This window comes from Vanessa tameamea, chromosome 12 (genome assembly GCF_037043105.1).
Source record: "Vanessa tameamea isolate UH-Manoa-2023 chromosome 12, ilVanTame1 primary haplotype, whole genome shotgun sequence".
NCBI classification, from domain to species: Eukaryota; Metazoa; Arthropoda; class Insecta; order Lepidoptera; family Nymphalidae; genus Vanessa; species Vanessa tameamea.
Window position 1 is genome coordinate 113872 of NC_087320.1, and position 17814 is coordinate 131685.

The 17814-nt window shown below is 40.5% G+C and overlaps 2 protein-coding genes and 1 non-coding gene across 32 annotated transcripts; 2 read left to right on the forward strand and 1 right to left on the reverse strand.

Annotated features, from left to right (window-relative positions):
- Positions 1-1074: 1074 nt before the first annotated feature.
- LOC113403903 (ras GTPase-activating protein-binding protein 2) lies at positions 1075-10339 on the reverse strand. Of its 3 annotated transcripts, none has more exons than XM_064216575.1 (11): positions 10293-10339; positions 8042-8186; positions 7051-7192; positions 6824-6982; positions 4960-5128; positions 4849-4929; positions 4539-4679; positions 4309-4458; positions 3293-3525; positions 3047-3207; positions 1075-2712 (listed from the first exon to the last, which is right to left on the reverse strand). In XM_064216575.1, exons 2-10 carry the CDS (start codon positions 8137-8139, stop codon positions 3061-3063), a joined length of 1320 nt encoding a protein of 439 aa, XP_064072645.1. In that variant the 5' UTR covers positions 8140-8186; positions 10293-10339; the 3' UTR covers positions 1075-2712; positions 3047-3060. The 3 variants fall into 3 exon arrangements, with proteins under 3 accessions (XP_064072645.1, XP_026500321.2, XP_064072644.1); XM_026644536.2 differs by having other exon boundaries at positions 10188-10325; XM_064216574.1 differs by having other exon boundaries at positions 3043-3207; positions 10188-10325.
- Positions 10340-10887: 548 nt separating this feature from the next.
- Positions 10888-17799, forward strand: Sqd (squid). Of its 28 annotated transcripts, none has more exons than XR_003369344.2 (10): positions 10888-11151; positions 12182-12222; positions 12421-12695; positions 12887-13018; positions 13119-13386; positions 14764-14826; positions 15514-15549; positions 16344-16459; positions 16835-16860; positions 16896-17799. XR_003369344.2 is itself a non-coding variant. In XM_064216374.1 (9 exons), exons 1-8 carry the CDS (start codon positions 11027-11029, stop codon positions 16412-16414), a joined length of 1011 nt encoding a protein of 336 aa, XP_064072444.1. In that variant the 5' UTR covers positions 10888-11026; the 3' UTR covers positions 16415-16459; positions 16756-17799. The 28 variants fall into 28 exon arrangements, 26 of the variants coding, with proteins under 26 accessions (XP_064072444.1, XP_026500322.1, XP_026500323.1 ...); XR_003369345.2 differs by having other exon boundaries at positions 16344-16454; XM_064216374.1 differs by having other exon boundaries at positions 16756-17799.
- LOC113403921 (small nucleolar RNA snR61/Z1/Z11) lies at positions 12281-12351 on the forward strand. The gene has a single exon (XR_003369350.1). It is a non-coding gene; the product is annotated as a small nucleolar RNA snR61/Z1/Z11 (small nucleolar RNA).
- Positions 17800-17814: the final 15 nt, after the last annotated feature.

A 17814-nucleotide genomic window follows, 5' to 3' on the forward strand; every position in this document is an offset into this window, starting at 1 on the left:
GACGCAAGACCACTTCTTGGCATACTCGGTGATCGGCAGCACAGCGGATTCGCAGCCTCCAGCGCTACTGGTTCTATCAAGTGGAATTGGAACGTATGAGCGCATACAATTATATTCCAATCAAGTTGGTCGATAAATCAATTTAGAAGATGCATCGTGAGGCGTGCGACTCTTGGGGCAAACGAGCTGCAACAAATGCCTGTGACGCAAGCCAAGTCGAATTTTATGTGATGTGCTGCTTCTTAGCGAACTGATTGAAAGTCATACACAGAATAAATAGGCAGAAGGGCTCAGATCAGAAAAACTATCACTGAAAAAAATCGCACGTGACATTGGCGAAATAGTGTGCATTTTAAGCACAAATAAAAGCCAAAAAAAATAATTACAAAAACGGCGACTATTATAGTAGTCAATACGAGCCATACTTGTATAACCGTTACTAGTTACAGGATACGCTCTGAACACAATGTTTCTTCGTGTTTGTTTTATTGAAACAATAATGCAGCTCGTGTAGCCCTAACTGCACGCACAAGAGACCTCCGTCGACTTTTGACTTTGACTACACATGATTTGGCATCAAAACGATTCCTTAAAGCTTTGCTGCGGTTGTTCGAAGTGTGTTTAGTTGTCGTTAATATATGTCGTGTTTAATTGTTTATTCGACGTCGTACGTTGTATGACTCCAGTCAAATCTAAATATTTGTGAGCGGTTCAATCATACAAATACAATAACTGTATTTAATTGAGCTTAAATAAGAATTATACTCTTAAACATATTGTATACAAAAAATAATAAACTGCGTTTTACCGTATCGTCGCTATTTTTTTTTCAAACTACATAATACATACACTACCACGACAGTAATAATTAATGCGCGATATTAATTTGCGTGATGCGGCAAACAGTAGCAGCGCCGGTACCAGCTCTTAGCACTCGCGGTGCTCTCTCCTGGTCACTTGAGCGCAATTACGAGTCAGCTGAGTTTTTATATGCGTTAACTAATTAATTATTGATACAAATCAGTCATCGGCAGAGAGTTGTCGGGGATCATTGCTTGCTGTTAATAAAACAAATTGTTTTTGCATTATTATGTAATTTTGGTCATAGTCGATGTTGTTAATGTATTTTGTTACGTGGAAAAATTACAAGTGTACATAAATAATGGAAAAATGAAACCATTTCACATGTTCGACTCGGGACCGACGACGTCCCCGAGTCCGCAGCACATACAGCTGCTCGGTATTGCTTCCAACGTTGCGGGATAGACGGATCCGAGGGCCGTCGGGCGACCCGACGTGCCGATTAAAATACGTTGCCAACCCGTGACACAACAGTAAATCCTAAAGTATGGCGAGCCGATAATAACCTAGTATACAATTAAAATATACAAAAAGTTGAATAATCACAAAAATTCCATGATCAGAAAAAATAGAATCGCCGTCGACTTCGAGGCGACCTACGCCGGCGGAAATGACGCGCTGGCACTGGGCGCTCTGTGCGCACTGGGCGCACTGGGCGCACTGGGCGTTCTGTGCGCACTGGGCGCTCTGGGCGCATTCGCCGTGTGAAACCGCGCTCCGCGCACCTTACGGCGCTCGCGAGTCACGATTTCAAATTGACATCACAACATTCAAGTGCTCGGTGGCAAGTTGCATTGACCGTTCGAGTCGGCGGATATCCTCACAGTGTAATATTCAGTACCTCTAATCGTTAACGAGACATTTAAAAAGTCATTACCCTGTGAGCATACTCCGCTGTCTCGAAACGTTTCGTACGAACGAGATTGAAGGCGAAGCCGTTTCGACGTCTCGTCTTTGGAACTACGTACTCTACGCCGGTTTGAGACTATTAAACGAAACAATTTTTTCCTCGTCGAACATTGTTGAACACTTATTAATTCGTATTGACCTAGGTGGTCTTAATATAAGAAAGCACCCGTATTTCTCGCTTACGCGAGTACGCCATCGAATATCTCAGTAACGTACTTATGACGCAACCCAACGTGTTACTACTCTGTTTTGACTTGGAATGAACCCTAATAGTATCAGTTCGAGTCGATATATAACAGTATATACCGATCGCAGTCGCGTCGCCACGGCTTCGCCTCCGTGCGAGAACCGCACGTACGTCGCGTACGCACGGGCTCGCTGCAGTAAAGCGAACGCTACACCGCAGATGTAGCTCCTACTTTACGATCTGTATAAATAATTATCAACACGCGAGATACAAGTTTACAGAATATTCGTTATTATTAACAAAAATGTAACTGCTTAACCATAAACTTATTTTAATAATTACAAACATATAATAATTTGTCGTTGAGTGGAGACTGCGCTCGGCGTGTCTCGGCGCTGCGGGCAGGACGGCGGTCCGGGGGTTGGGGGGGTTGGGGGATTATGTGTCTATTATTGCGTGTGACCGAGCGATCGATCGGGAAATTTAATTGAACGCTACTAAAATATAATAATAATTGAAACAATATATGAAGTAAAAGATCATTCTAGATTTATCACAACGAGTCCCGCCGGGCGCGGACGGGCCGGCTGTCGAGAGGGCCTCGATCACGAAATTAATTTACTATCTAACTACTTAACGAAAGGAAGCGATATGCGAAGCGTGTTAGTCGACTCGTGCTCGACTGGAATTTAGTAGACGCGAAGTTACATCTAAGACTTGTAGAGGTTTGTCACACGACGAGCCGCCGGCGCCATCTGCGGACGACGACAACTGTTAGGAGCTACTCGGCCATCTCGACGACTTGTGCAGTCTACAGATATTAATATCATTCAATTTTTTCTATATAGTCGTTCTTTGCAGGGAAGAAAGATTAAATCCAAAATCACTCGGATGGATGATGATAGTTGAATTAGGGCTTTACTGCTACACGTTAAAACACAAACGCACTTTTCATGCACCGCATATCTGACGTCATTTGGCGCTTAGGTCTATTAAGAATAGAAGAAAGTTCAAAGTCGATTTTATTGATGAAAGCTGTCGTAATTTGCAATAGAGCTACGGGAATAGAGTAGGGGCGCGCATACGCACGAGACGGCGCCACTCTAGCGGCGGTAGGGCTGGCGCGGCTGGAAGGCGGCGCGGTGCGACGACAGCGGGCGGCGGCGCGGCGCCTCGCGCGCGCGCGTCTTCTTCTCCTCCACGTTGAGCTTGACGCCGGCGCCCTCGCCCTCCGCCGGGAAGAACAGCGGCTGCGAACACGACGGCCGTCAGTGGCGGCGCGGGGTGCGGGCGCGGGGCGCGGGGCGCGGGGCGCGGGGCGCGGGGGACACTCACGGCGGCGTTGAGGCAGTCGGCGGCGGCCTGCGCGCTCTCGTAGGTGATGAACCCGTAGTTGGGGTGTCGCGGCGCGCCGGGCGCGGCCGGCTTGCTGTGCACGCGCAGCTCGGCCACGGGCCCGAAGCGCGCGAACAGCGCCCGCAGCTCCTCCTCCGTGGCCGAGTGCGGCAGGTTGCCCAGGAACAGCTGCTGGGCGTCGGAGTACCGCCGGCCGCTCTCTGGCGGGTTGCCTGTCGGGGAGAGACCGGTTAGTGTCGACCTGTCTCGTCAAATGCTAATATCCCTGCCGGTCGAGCTCTGCCACCGAATGACTACATTGACATCATTATTCAAATATTATAATGTCAAGAACTATTGAACGAAGTGTATGAGTTCTTTACGTGGACTGACGGACTGGGGGCAACCAAGTGAATGCCAAAGCAAAGCTTTTCAAAATTCTCGTTAGGTACATTACAAAGGAGATCCACTAAATAACCTCCGTTAGGCAGACCTTGATACCAAAGAAAAGTTTGGATGTTCGATAACCATTTCACGTCGTGCCTGACTTGGCTTTTCCTTGTTTATAATATCGATAAAAACCTTTCTGACAAAGTTAGATACAAGTGTTATAAAGATATTGAAGTCATGGCTGGGTTTAGCACATTTAGCTGATCCTTTAACTCAATTAAGGGATCATAATTGCTTTGGGATGAAATTGAAAAAGTCGTCTAAACTCTATTAACATTTTAGAAATTACAAATCTCAGGATGAATTAGTCACATCTCTTCCAGTGCCTCCGCTTACTCGCTCCGCCGAAGAGGACCGGGGAGAAGGCGTCAGCGCAATGCGCACCTTCTACCACCGTCTTAGGCGTCGCAAGGACTACGGTTATGGTTCTCTGTACTTCAGGCACCCTCTAGATCGGAGGGCGGTCAGGCCCGAGGGCGTCACGGGTGTACGTACAAAAGATCACACGGCGCCCTTTTCCAACAAATAAAAAAATCAAGTCTGAGCCACTCGGGCGGAGTGAGCACCTGCGGGCTGCGGCGGAGCCACGCGCGGCGGGCGCGGGCGCGGCTCGTGCGGCGCGGCGGGCGCGGGCGGCGCGGGCGGCGCGGGGGGCGCGGGCGGCGAGCCGCGCGACGCGCCCGACTTCAGCAGGTTGGCGTACGTCTTCGGCGTCGCTGCACACGCGAGTACCGGGTTAGGATTTAGCTTTGGTCACGTTTTTTATGAGATATTTGTGACAAATATTGATATTTACAAGGTTGCGGCGGCGGCGAAGGCTCCCGCTCGGGCTCGGGTTGCGGCGCAGGCTCGGGGGCCGCCTCCGACTCACGCTCCGGCGCCGGCGCAGTGACAGCCGCGGGCGTCGCCGACGGCGCGCCGCCCGATATGGCGTTCGCTGAACACGTGAACGTAGATTGTAGGCAACCGAATATGTGAACGGTCTCTCAATTTCTACTCAGAATTATTCAATCAAAGAATACTTTATTCGAGTAGGCTTTTACGAGCGCATGAGCCGCTGCCGCTGCCACGTAAGCTCGAGGAAGTCTGCGTGACAATAGAAATACCCTGCAGAGCGGCGACGAGATGGCGCGTGGGGTCGTCGAGCTGCGGCGGGTGCCCGTTGAGGTGCGGCGCGGCGGGCGCGGCGGGCGGCGCGGGCGCGGGGGGCGCGGGCTGCGCGGGCGGCGACAGCAGCGGCGCGTGCGGCGGCGCGGGCGGCGCGGGGAAGGGCGCGGGCGGGAACGCGGGCGCGGGGGGGAAGTAGCCGCCCGTCGCCACGCCCTCCTCCTCCTCGCCCTCCGACCGGCCGGAGCCCTCGCCCTCCTCGTCGGAGAACACTATGTCCTGTGATGGAGATTGATTTTAAATAAATATAGCGATGATATTGAGCTAGATGTCGTCGATACATGTTCGTTGTAAATATTACTGGCAGACTATTGTTTTTGATCTTGTAGCATAAACGAATGTTTAACTTTTAAATGTAACTTAACTTTATTTTCGAATATATGTATCGTTTTATAATTGTAAATTGTTTAATAAGCACCCAAGTGCTATCCAACTAGTCATCGTTATCCTACGTTTGCATTAATGTTATCACAGATAACCGCACCCCGGCAATGTAATAATCACCATTTAATTATTAATCAAAACTTTTAACAAAAAAATCTATTTTGTTTCAGTTCACTGGCTCTACTCAAATAAATTTCCATGACCCCCGAGCCATGGAAATTTATTTTCCAAATTACCGGTATATAACATTGATTATAAATAAATAAATATTGGACAACATCACATACATTACTCTGATCCCAATGTAAGTAGCTAAAGCACTTGTGTTATGGAAAATCAGAAGTAAATTGTACTAATATTATATATAGTACTTTAACTGCTAATAGATGGCGCTGATCGTTTTCAGTTTGGACCTAATTAACATTAACAGTGCCATATATTAGCATTATCAAGTAACTGATATATAAAAAATTGCTATATATTATATTGTGTAGCAATTATTTCCAAATAATGACTGTACTGATATAAAATCTGCCTTATTTGGTGTTGGCTCTAGTAGTGTTTATAATTAGGATTTTGCTGTAAGTTAATCTTAAGATTAATGTCTCCAATATAAATTCAAATACTGATAAATATTGTACAGCTCATTGTAATTATTATAAACACCTCCAGGAAAGATTAAGCTTACTTACGAGTTTCGCTTTAGGTAAGATTTATTATGTATTATTTATAGGATATTAAATAGAGCAAAGCTAAATTTAGTTTATGTATAAAAAAAATCTTGGAATAAGGCCACTCTGCGAGCCCGAGTGCGAGAACACTATTGAGTTTTCTTTGAGAAGGCACATGAAAACATAATAAAGAATCCTTTGGGCTGAATTTGCACCATTCCTATTACTATATACGTCTTAAGCTTCAAATCCTTGGTTGGTTAGCAGAGAACATTTGTTCATGCTGTTCATCATGTATGCTGTCGGTTAAATGTTATGCTATTTGGGGCACTAATGATTTCTCGAATTGCGATAAATAATTCTGACTTACTAAATGTTTTTCTCAAATTGGTTAAACCTGTGATAAGATTTACTATGTATTGATCTGGCAAACTGTATTGTTGTATTCTATATTGAGGGGTGAGTGGATATTGTTCTTAGTTCTCATAGGCAGCGGCGCATTGGTGGTGTAAGGACTGGCTGTTTCCTCTGGTGACAATGTCTATGTGAAATGATCTATGTTTTCCTATATTAAATTAGTAGTCAAGTGATATCTCATTGTCCATTCAAACTTCCATCACTCAACTCAACATACAACAAACTCGTCATCTAGTTCAGTCAATAGCATTAAGGTCTTGTTAGTGCCTTAGATTTGCCCCGAGAAATCTAAAGTGATTATAGCCTCTTATTCAAAGATAAAATACATTCTGTTTCTTCCATCCAATATCAAAATCAGCCGAGATTTTATACAATGGTGATGGAGCTTAATGTATTGCACAAATATGACAATGTCCGTGGCTGGAAGGGCGTAAGAGCGTACCTGGTAGCGGAAGATGTCGTTGTGCACGTAGTACTTCTTGGGCGACTGCGCGGCCAGCACGAAGGTCTGCGTGAAGCGCCGCATGGGCGCGCCGCCGTTGGACAGCTCGCCCGTCACCTGCACCACCACTCCGTTGCCCAGCGTGGCCTGCGCGTCCACCTGTGGGCAGGGCGCCTGTCCGTCAGCACACGGCTCGCTCGAGCGCACGGGGAAGGAACGGGCAGAACCTGGCTGATCTTGGCATGGCAGTCGCGGAAGTTGAGCTGCTGAATGCGGTTGTGGATCTGCTTCTGGCCGACGACGGGCAGCGTCTCGCGGTTGGGCGCGTCCAAGCCGCCGTGCACGAACGACGAGTAGTTATTGTAGAATCTGTACGAGATCAATTATTGTAGTAGAAATATGTAGTAAAGTGACGTCAAAAAAATATTTGAATTTTGCTCAATATTTTTCTTCTATAATTAAATATTATTGATACTAAGATTATATTATTATTGACGAAGAAAAAACAAAGTAGAAATATGTATGTTCTAAATCACATCATGTAACTTCATGTGTATAATTTTGTAAAATTATTATTAAAATCACAAAAAAATCAAATGAAAGAAATCTTTATTTGGAGAACTCAGTATTATATTATTCATTGAATTTTGTCTTCCCAGAAATTAAATTCTGAAGCCCATAACTTATTAGAGTTCTTTAGTCTGTACAAATCAACTTAGACCCAACAAATTACCTTTGTTCTTTATTTCAATTACATAATTAAATAATAATAATTGTTGATACTGACGTATATTTTAATAATAATAAAGAGATCTATACTATATTAGAAGAACGAAACATTAAGTGTATCTAATTTCTATTTAAACTGTTGGAAAACTTGAAAAGCAATATGAGATGAGAGAGCTTTTTAAGAACATGTTTGATGTTTATTATTAAGCAATACTGTCGTCAACAAGCAAGTAGACATGTCAGAGCAGCAGCTCTTATGATATCGATTTTGGACGATGCTCACGATAGTATCAAGTAGATAAGCAGATAATGACACCACTTTATTTGTAAACAAACACGCACACCCTGCCCATAGTTGATTTTCGACTAGTAGGTCAAGCATGACCATGATTCCTACGTTGATATGCCGATACATATGGCGCATTTCATATAAATTAGAACAGACGGAAAAGGTCTCTGTGTTTGTGTCCAGCATACTGATATATTCACCTATGCAGATGTGCCGGCGCCTTATTGAGCAGTGTGTAGTACTGGCGGACAAACTCGCGGCCGACGCTCTGCGGGGACGGGGACGCCTCCATTACCATCGCTGTTGTTATCACTGCGCCGATACAGCCCTCCGCTATACGCTGCCCTAGAACATGAGTCTTGTCACTGTCTATGTTCAGAATCCGTGAGTAGTATTTAGTTGAGAAAATTCTTATTTGATAACAGGAATCAATTCTAGGTCAAGAATATTATCATTTATTTATTACAGACACCTGTTTGCAAAAATGCTCAAAGTATTAAACCAATATATAATAAATATAATGTAATTTAAAACATAAATTATGGTGCGGCCTGGTAATAAAAATATACAGACACACAAAAAATATTAAAAAAATGCAAATTAAAGATACATTGACAAAAGGCAAAGGACAACATGCCTCTGAAGATACAAATTTAGCATTAGAAAATAAACCAATATATAATATATCTTATTGACGCTACTTGAACAACAAATTTCATACTTGATTGACAAAACTATCATATAAAATACACAAGTGAACAAGAATGCCATGCCATTTTTTATTTCATAAGATTACACTTTCATAATATTTACTTTGAATTAACAACAACTAACTAAATGCATACTATTAATGTAACTAAGTCATGGCTGAAGGCGCAATTTGCTTAGAATACTGAAGTAGCAATAGATTCTGAACACTGATACAGCACACCCACAAAATTATAAATTGACATAGATAATTATATACAGAGAGACTTCAGGCAAAGCTTTTTATAATAATAATGTATCTTATAATTTTAATGTGTTTTACATTTAAATTTCTAGGAATGATTGAGATGTTTATAAACATACTTAGTCTTCACATTTCTATTTTGACAAAATACAGCAACACCACATATGACTATATAATCTCAATGTTATTATGAAACAGCATTATAATGAGGTAACTTTTTTTTAAAACCATGACATAATAAATTGCAAATTTAATTACGGTTGCTTCACTAGTGTAGTCACAGATGCATATCAAAGTTAGTTGATATGAGGTATAAAAAGCATGTGTACACCTCAGTACATATAACTAAAGTATGTGTTACAGTTCATCAGAAATGTTTCATATTAAAATGTATCTTTCATTGGGATCAAAGCGACAACAGGACAAAAGAGGTTTACAGTAGAGCAGAGGAGCAAAGTTCACCTGAAACCTAGGTCAGGTGCTCAACATTTGTGTCCATGCAGGACACTGGCTCTATAAGAAATATTAACCATTCCTAACAGTCTCAATGCACCACCATGTTTTAGAACTAGAATGTTGAGGTCACTTCATTTCGAACACAGTTAATGAATTACATAAATAAATAAATTGAATCTATTTGCAACTAAATCTAAGTAATTAGCAATGCGTAATAAAAACATATACAACATAGTGAAAAAAGCTTGTTCTATGAAAATGTATATCAGATTATATTTTATCTACTTTACTCAAATGGTAAATTTTATTTTATTCATACAACTATAATATAAGCTACACATTGAATACATTCAAATGTATAGCATAAAATGCATTGTTTATTTTGTAATACTTTCTGTGTAGTCCCTCATTAAACAGTTATTTGTTTTTTTTTTAAATGTAATCATACAAATGCAATGATTATATATGTTGAGTTATTTCCTTCGTTAATTTACTTTGTCTTGATTTATTTTTCGAAGACATAACCGAACTGAAGAAACGATTTGAAAAATAGTAGTTTTCATATATAAACTATTTTATTTAAAGCATCAACAAACACTATTATAACAGTAAAAGTTTTTGACATATAAGACGAATCAATTCAAAGTCTGCTCGATACAGTTGATTATCCAGGGGTTTGTCAAACCACGCATGGCGATTTCGTCTAGCATTTAACATGCCCGCCTTAACGCATCTACCACTATACAACTTTAATAGAATATTTCAATAATGAATAGCCAAATCTCCTTTATCTATCGCTTATACGTACAAAAAAATCGTTTAGTTGATATAATATAGAAACACTAGGGCTTTAACCTATCGAACGAAATCTTTCTGCCGACAATCAAAATATTACACTCCCAATACTTTTTCTTAAATAATGACGATTAAAAACGTACCTTAATAAATTATAGGCATCAAAGAGGTGTAATCTGCAACGAATCGTCACGAAAATCGCGTAATTTTCAGGATAAATAAGTACTGAAAACAGAAAAAGAGCCTACCTCACCGTTCGGTGTCAATTTGGCTATGGTGTTGCAACTTGCAAAAAGTTCATTTTATTTGTTAATATCTAAAACAAGCATTACTAAAGGCTATAAATATAGACCTGTATCATGCATGGTATATTAATTATTTATTAAAGTAGTCGTCAATTGATATTGTTATTTGTTTATAGTTATTACACTTTTATGTAGAATTTAGTATAACTATTGTCTAATTAAATGTTTATATCAACAGTTGAGATACATCATTTAAACTTAATATACGTATTTCTTTTATAATTCTTAGTATCTGAAACAATAAATATAAAGTATTCCTTCAAATTATTAAATATAAAGAGTCATTTTTAATTTGTTCGTTAATATTTCTGGACGAGACTATTCATAAGTATAGGCGGCATTTTTTTTCTCAATGTTGGTAAAAGTATTGATTAATTGCCAAATCTATCCTTCTCATTTATACTTGGTATTATTTGTTATTGCATCCTTGTTGATACCGGTACGTGCCATTGACCTCATAGCTACTCCTCGTTTCTTATTGGCTGCAATCGTAGAAGGGATGAAAATGTCCGCAAAAAAGCGCGTCTCTCTGCTATTAGCCAACATTACGGAATAGTTCGCGCCGACTCATCATACGCCCTCTTTCATTCTTCTGCATTTGGCATTCAGCGTTGAAGGTCGTATTTAGACCTTAGATTTAGTTTATTGTTACTTTAAGTCTAAATATAGTAATAATAATGGCAAATAACGATAATTTTGCACAAGACGTTACTGAAAATCAAGTGAATGGAAATGCGGAGAACGGTGGCGGTGATGGCCAAGAACATAACAGTGCTGATGCTCCAGGACGCGATGACGACAGGTAAAACCGTTTATTTTATATCACGATAATAGTAAAGTGTAATATAGTATAATCTAAGTAAAATATTAACTATTCAGTCTTAAAATAGCTTTTTGCGTTGTAAATTTATTTTCACAGTAATTATATGCTTGCCGCAATGGCGGCGTCGGTCCGGCATATTATCAATATCGGCATTGTAATCGACTTTAATCCATGAGGTTTTTTCAAAATTCAATGTTTTTATTCCTGCAGTGGATTCTTCGCGTATTAAATTAAGTCATCAATGTCCTAGTTCTTATTTCAGCTAAATTCCAGGTTATAATATTTATTAAAATTCATTTTGTAGCCGCTCGTCGTAAAATGGCGTCACTCGCGCGTCACTCTTACTTCCCGCCGGCGCGGTCCCGTTATCGATTTTCGCATCAGTTTTTATTTTCACATTCGATTAGTGGATTGAATGTTACGGTCAAATATCGGGCGTGGACCGTGTAAGCTAATTATTTAGCAATTTGCAAGATTTTAAATCGGTGGTAGTGCGTACGGCGTTATGGCGCCGAGGAAGGCGTCGGGTGATCGGCCCTCGGCGCCGCGGTCAGTTTGGAGCGCTACTAACGCCCTGTCTCTCTGCAGGTGTGAGCCTGCGCCGCCGCCGCAGCTGCCGCCGGAGGACGTCATGGTATATATCCGCAAGGGCTCACACTAAAGTAAAACAACGACCAAACTGACTAGATAGTCTTGGCCACTTAACTTTGGGCCTCGTTCACACTTGCCAATTTCAAATCTTGCGATATCACTGTAACATTGTTGTTTTCATTTCTCGTTGTCTTGATAATGTTAAATTTTGCAGTTTAATTTTTGTAACTTACAGGTTTCTGAATTTGTTTTGCCGCAGTGCTTGGAGTTTGTTTGTAACAAAATGTAGCTGTAAAGTACTGTAAACAAGTACTGCATAGTGTTAATGTTCAATTGTAATTTTTAAGTCAGTTTCTAAATTGAGGCAATTTGTCCCTTTGTGCTTTCTCATTTTGATAATTTTGTTGTGTGCTTACAGAAAGCTATTTGTGGGAGGCCTGAGCTGGGAAACCACAGACAGTAAGTGTCCCAGGGATTTACTTCATTATAATTCGATACATTTCTATTATTGCTCAATATTAAATGATGATCAATTTCAGTTCTGCTTCTGAAATAATTTGAAGAAATCTTTACCCACAATCCTGACAAAATATCTAAAATATGATTATCATGTGAAATATATGTTTTAGATATTACATTTGCTTCTTTCTCTTTCAGAGGAATTACGTGATCACTTCAGTGCATATGGAGAGATTGAAAGTATCAATGTCAAGACAGACCCAAACACGGGCAGGTCACGAGGCTTCGCTTTCATCGTATTCAAAGCGCCAGATTCTATTGATAAAGTAATGGCTGCTGGGGATCACACCATTAATAATAAGAAAGTAGACCCTAAGAAGGCAAAGGCGAGGCATGGCAAAATATTTGTCGGAGGTCTCAGCAGTGAAATTTCCGATGAAGAAATTAAAAGCTTCTTCAATAACTTTGGAACAGTAAGTATTGTTTTACATGATTTGAGATTAAAAATAAAATGAGTTTGTAAATGATGACAACTCCGGTTTTGGTGAGATTGAAATATATCTAGATTGTATGTGAAGATAAAACCGGGCCCCTGATTACATTTCACAATCATAAAAATATGAAATAATAAGCTTCAAAAATTTATCATGATTATTTTTTTCAGGTTATAGATGTGGAGATGCCTTTTGACAAAACAAAGAACCAAAGAAAAGGTTTCTGTTTTATCACATTCGAGTCTGAGCAGGTGGTCAATGAACTTCTGAAGACTCCCAAACAAACAATTGGAGGCAAGGAGGTTCGTTGAGTTCTTCATAGAACACCAATATTAGGACGTGATGTTTTTGTAATGTCGACATTTAATTTAATTTTTATCTAATTTTAATCTTATTGTTTAGGTCGACGTTAAGAGGGCGACGCCAAAACCAGACGGACCCGGGGGAATGGGAGGGCGTGGCGGCCGCGGCGGAAGGGGAGCGCGTGGCGGGCGCGGGGGCCGCGGGGGCTACGGCGGCCAAGGGGCATGGGGCAACCAGGGCTACGGCGGCTACGGCTACGGCCAAGGAGGATATGGCGGCGGATACGACGGTTACGGCTATGGCGGATACGGCTACGACGGCTACGGGGGCTACGGCGGATACGATTACTCCGGATACCCCAATTACGGTAAACGCGGCAAGCAGCACTAGTGAGCCGGCTAGGCCGGCCTGCTCACCGACACATTACCTCGACTGATGTTACCTGATCCTAGAATGTAAACGTAGAGTAAGGCGGCGGGCGAGCGGCGTGTCGCGGTTCGCCCGCCGCGCTAGGTTAGCGTAGTGGGGCCGCCCTCCGTCCTTGAGATACCTCCTCGCTGATGTATAATTCGATCGATAAGGAGATATCGAGTCGCGTGAACCTTAGGTGTATGTCTTAGTGCGTAGAAAATATTTATTTTTCTATTATAACTGCGTATTTACATTGATATTCTATCGAGATAATGTGTAGTGAAGTCGTCGGGGCGACAGTTTGTTCTGATAACGATCGTAGTTAGGAAACTTGCTCCTGTGTAATCTTAAAGTAAAATCATTTCATAGTTATAACATTTGGAAAGATCATTTTAATTTGCATTATTTAGTTTATTTCCACTAATTTGCATCACTGTTGCGAGCCGCCCGCGTGTATGTTAGCGGCAGTAGCGAGTGCCCACGCAGCTATCGATCACTCTTTATCATTGTTTCACTAGGTACTATGTTTGTACATATATGTTACCGCCTTACGTTTTATAAGTGTTCATTTGTAATACCACTTTTGACATATGTAGCAATGTCGCCCGAGTTTTATTTGTTTTGGTATTTTTATTTACCTATTAACGCTCTCGCCACATGCTACATTTGGGTAATTGGGGTAATATATGGAGAGACATTGTGAAAGTGATAAAGATATGATGAAGCTTTTGAATAAAGCACTGTTACCAAAAATCAATGTGTTTCCATATATACCCCGCCCGCTCCCGCTCCCCCCGCGCTCCCGCGCCCCCCACTAACACGCATGCTCGCAGCTCGCTGTCCACGCGACTCCACTCGACTTGTCTCGACACTCGCGGCGTGAGCATCGATTTTAGAGTAACATTCAATCAGTCAAATTAATTTAACATTACTAATGTTGTAAGACTGCATTAATTGATCTTGTAATATACTGACGAACTTACATTTAGTTGATTAAACGCTGGATAGTTATATTCATAAACTTAGTAATATTTACACACAACGAAGTTACTTAAGACAATAAGCTATATGCCAATCCGCGCATTGTATATATTTGATTGAATGGTCTATTAATGGTACATTAATTACTATATATATGTCAATACTTAAGTAGTTGTATATTGTAAATCATCATTTCTATATTAAGATCAAGAGAAATATAGCCCACGATATAATCGTACGAGGAATTATTGCTAGTAAATACTCGGAATACGAATACAAGCCCATATAGTACGCAAGTGGTGCGTGAAGATGCGCACTCTGCTGCAGACTAATGTCTTTATGTTGCGGGCAGACTACGGCGGGTACGGAGGGTACGAGGGCGGCTACGGCGCGCGCGCGGCTCCACGCGGGAAAGGTACTGCCGTCCTCACCCAACCCCTAACCCTTAGCCAGCGCCGCCGGTCACACTCTCGTACCGCCGACTGAGTAGACTTAGCTTGAGAGTGTGGACCTACCTGTCTATGTAGTGTTGTTACGAACGTTTTGGCCCCGCTGCAACTACCTGTCGTATTACTAATACCTTACCGTAGTTTGTTGGTTACGCGTTCCCAAAACGTTTCATTTGCATCTCAGTCGTTTGATGTTTTAATCGTTTACGTAAATCTCAAATTAGTGTTGGGATACTATTGCATGTGTGAATGCGACTGGAAATTTATTTCAGCTTATATAATAATTTCTAATTAATTTATATAGATGTAAGAATAATATGACCAGGTCCTTTAAAGTGATATTCGTTCATGTGAAGGTTATTTGATGATTGGTTAAACTATTATGTTTATTATGTTGTGGTTAAACTACCTTTGACAATATGACTTAAAATTGTACCTACTGGTTAGTGTAGAAAGTGAATTTTTATTGTGTGCAAGTAAATAGTAAAATTCTGACAAATATTTATTTACACATAAAACGTGAATAACATTTGAATTTTTAAGTGTTATTTTTTTAATTGTCATCTGTTGTAATCTAACAAATTTTGTTTCTATATGATTCTGAAAATGAATAGAAATGTAATAACATTTTTTTTTCTTTTTTTTTATGGAAGAAACAGAAGGCAGACAAGCGGAGGGCCGATCTGATGGTAAGTGGTCACCTCTGCCGTTAACATTGATTATGCTAGTGACCTTAAATAAATTCCTGACATTACCAATGTGCCGGCACCAGTGTGATCTAACATGTTGTATCTCTTGTCTATTTATTATTGCACTGCCTTTTTCACTTTGGCTTCCGATGTAGATCCGATTCATTTCAATCGCCAAGTTTTAATTTAAATTTTTACATTTGTTTTGCTAAATGTATTTAATGAGCGTGTTCAATAGTAATGCATTTTGATGTTATATATTTTTTTGTTGAAATTAGAAAGCTCCTGGGACTAAAATTTCACTGCATTTTTTAAGCTTAAAGCTAAGCTAAAAGCTGTATATAGTGTAGTTGAGTTATAAGATTGTAGTCTTTATTATTTAGTTTCTTGACATGTATATTTTACGCACTATTTATCAAAAAAAGTTCTTATTAGCTTCAGCTCAAAGGATTCACTCACAGTATAAATCGTTTTTGGAAAGAAATTACCAAACTGATTAAATTTTAAAATATTTTGATTAAATTAAAATTACTCGCGAGTTTGAATAAAGCTGACAGTTTATTCCATTTAAAACCTCTCTTTAATTTGTCATTTTTACACATTGAGACGCAAGCCGCAAGTTACTAGTGAGTACAATATACTCATTGTGGTTTTCCCGTTACTCGTGAGTGTACCGCTACGTAATTCTTGGCATGACTAACGCGCCGCCGAACCTGTTTTTATTTAATCGTTAAGTTTGTTGACTCTCATTGGTGCTATGCTTTTCGAAGTTTCCTTATCGTGACATCTTGCAGCAGGCTACCAAGGCGGCAAGCAGCGCGGGGGCGGCGGCGGTCGCGCCAACCAGAGGCACCAGCCCTACTAGACACAAACCAGTACCTGCCGATAGTCATCTCAGTCCAATAGTAAGGTGAATATGTTGCGTTGATATTGTATGCGCTCATTTTTTTAAATTCGCCACTTGTCTTTTGCATGCGGGTTAACATATCGATCATTGGAAGATTGCCAGTGATGCTACATGATCAATTTATTTATCCCTTAACATTTATCGTTATCTTACTTTTATCCTAATCATTTGGGGTCGGCGCGGCGTTTCCTCCAGTCATATTATTCACAAACATTCGACAGCTATCAAATTATAAACTAAAATGTCACAGCATAATATAAATTCTTAATTTAGAGTATACGATTTCACATTTAATTTAGCTCAGTCGCTTCACACATGCTATTCACATCGGTGCGGGTGCGTAGGTCGGCAAGGGCTAACTCTGAACTTGTGTTGCAGATTAAGTGATCGGTCGTGCGCGTCCCCCGCGCCGCAGCCGCCGCCGCCGCCGCCGCCGCCGCCGCGCCGGGGACGCGACATTCCATTCCACATAATTAATATTTAAGAAATCTTTTTAAGAAAATTTTTAAGGATAAAAAGTACGTCGCGTATGTGACGTGACCGCATCCGGAGCGGTCGTTGCATTAAATTAATATAATATAGTATGGATTAATAGATTAACTTGAGTATTATTGCTGATTAGATTCAATTTTGACATTATAGTATCGAAATCTTACCTTTTGAACTGATTCTTAGAGTAATAATTATACAGAGCTTAAAGTTAGAGAGTAACGGTCTCCGACGGCGCGCCGGGTCCGTGTGTGCAAGCGTGCGTGCGTGTGTGTGTGCGTGCGTGTGAGCAGCCGCCCTCCACTCAGCGATGATTGTTCTGGATCTCATTGCAGAAAATGTTGTAGATTTTTTGTAATTTTTAATTTTGGTAATCGAACAAGAAAATAGAATCATGTATTTTATACAAACTAGTTGTTTCTTCCGATGAATAGGGATGAAATTAGCGTAAGTGATCGGACATGAACAAACCTTCAGGAGATATACGAGTTGTGTATGTCTAAATAAAACAAATATGTAAATAAAATGTTGACTTTTTGTCTGTCTTAATTGATTTCAATACTACAGAAGTAGGCGTACTTATTTATTATTAAGTACTGAACCTTTTTCTACATTTCTCATTTTCTGTGTTTAGTCTATATTCCAATTAAAGAAGATAAAACCTTGTAATAATCTGAAATATAGGATAAATTGTTTTGTTCGGTGATTATTGTCTAGAAAAAATCTAATATAAATTGTAATTGTTGTAGGTATTTGTATGACTTCTTTTGAAACTTCATAGATCATAGTTAATATGCCTAAGTTAACATAGAATTACAAATATCAATAAATGTGGATACAACTGTCTTGTGCAATCTTGTCTTCTAAAT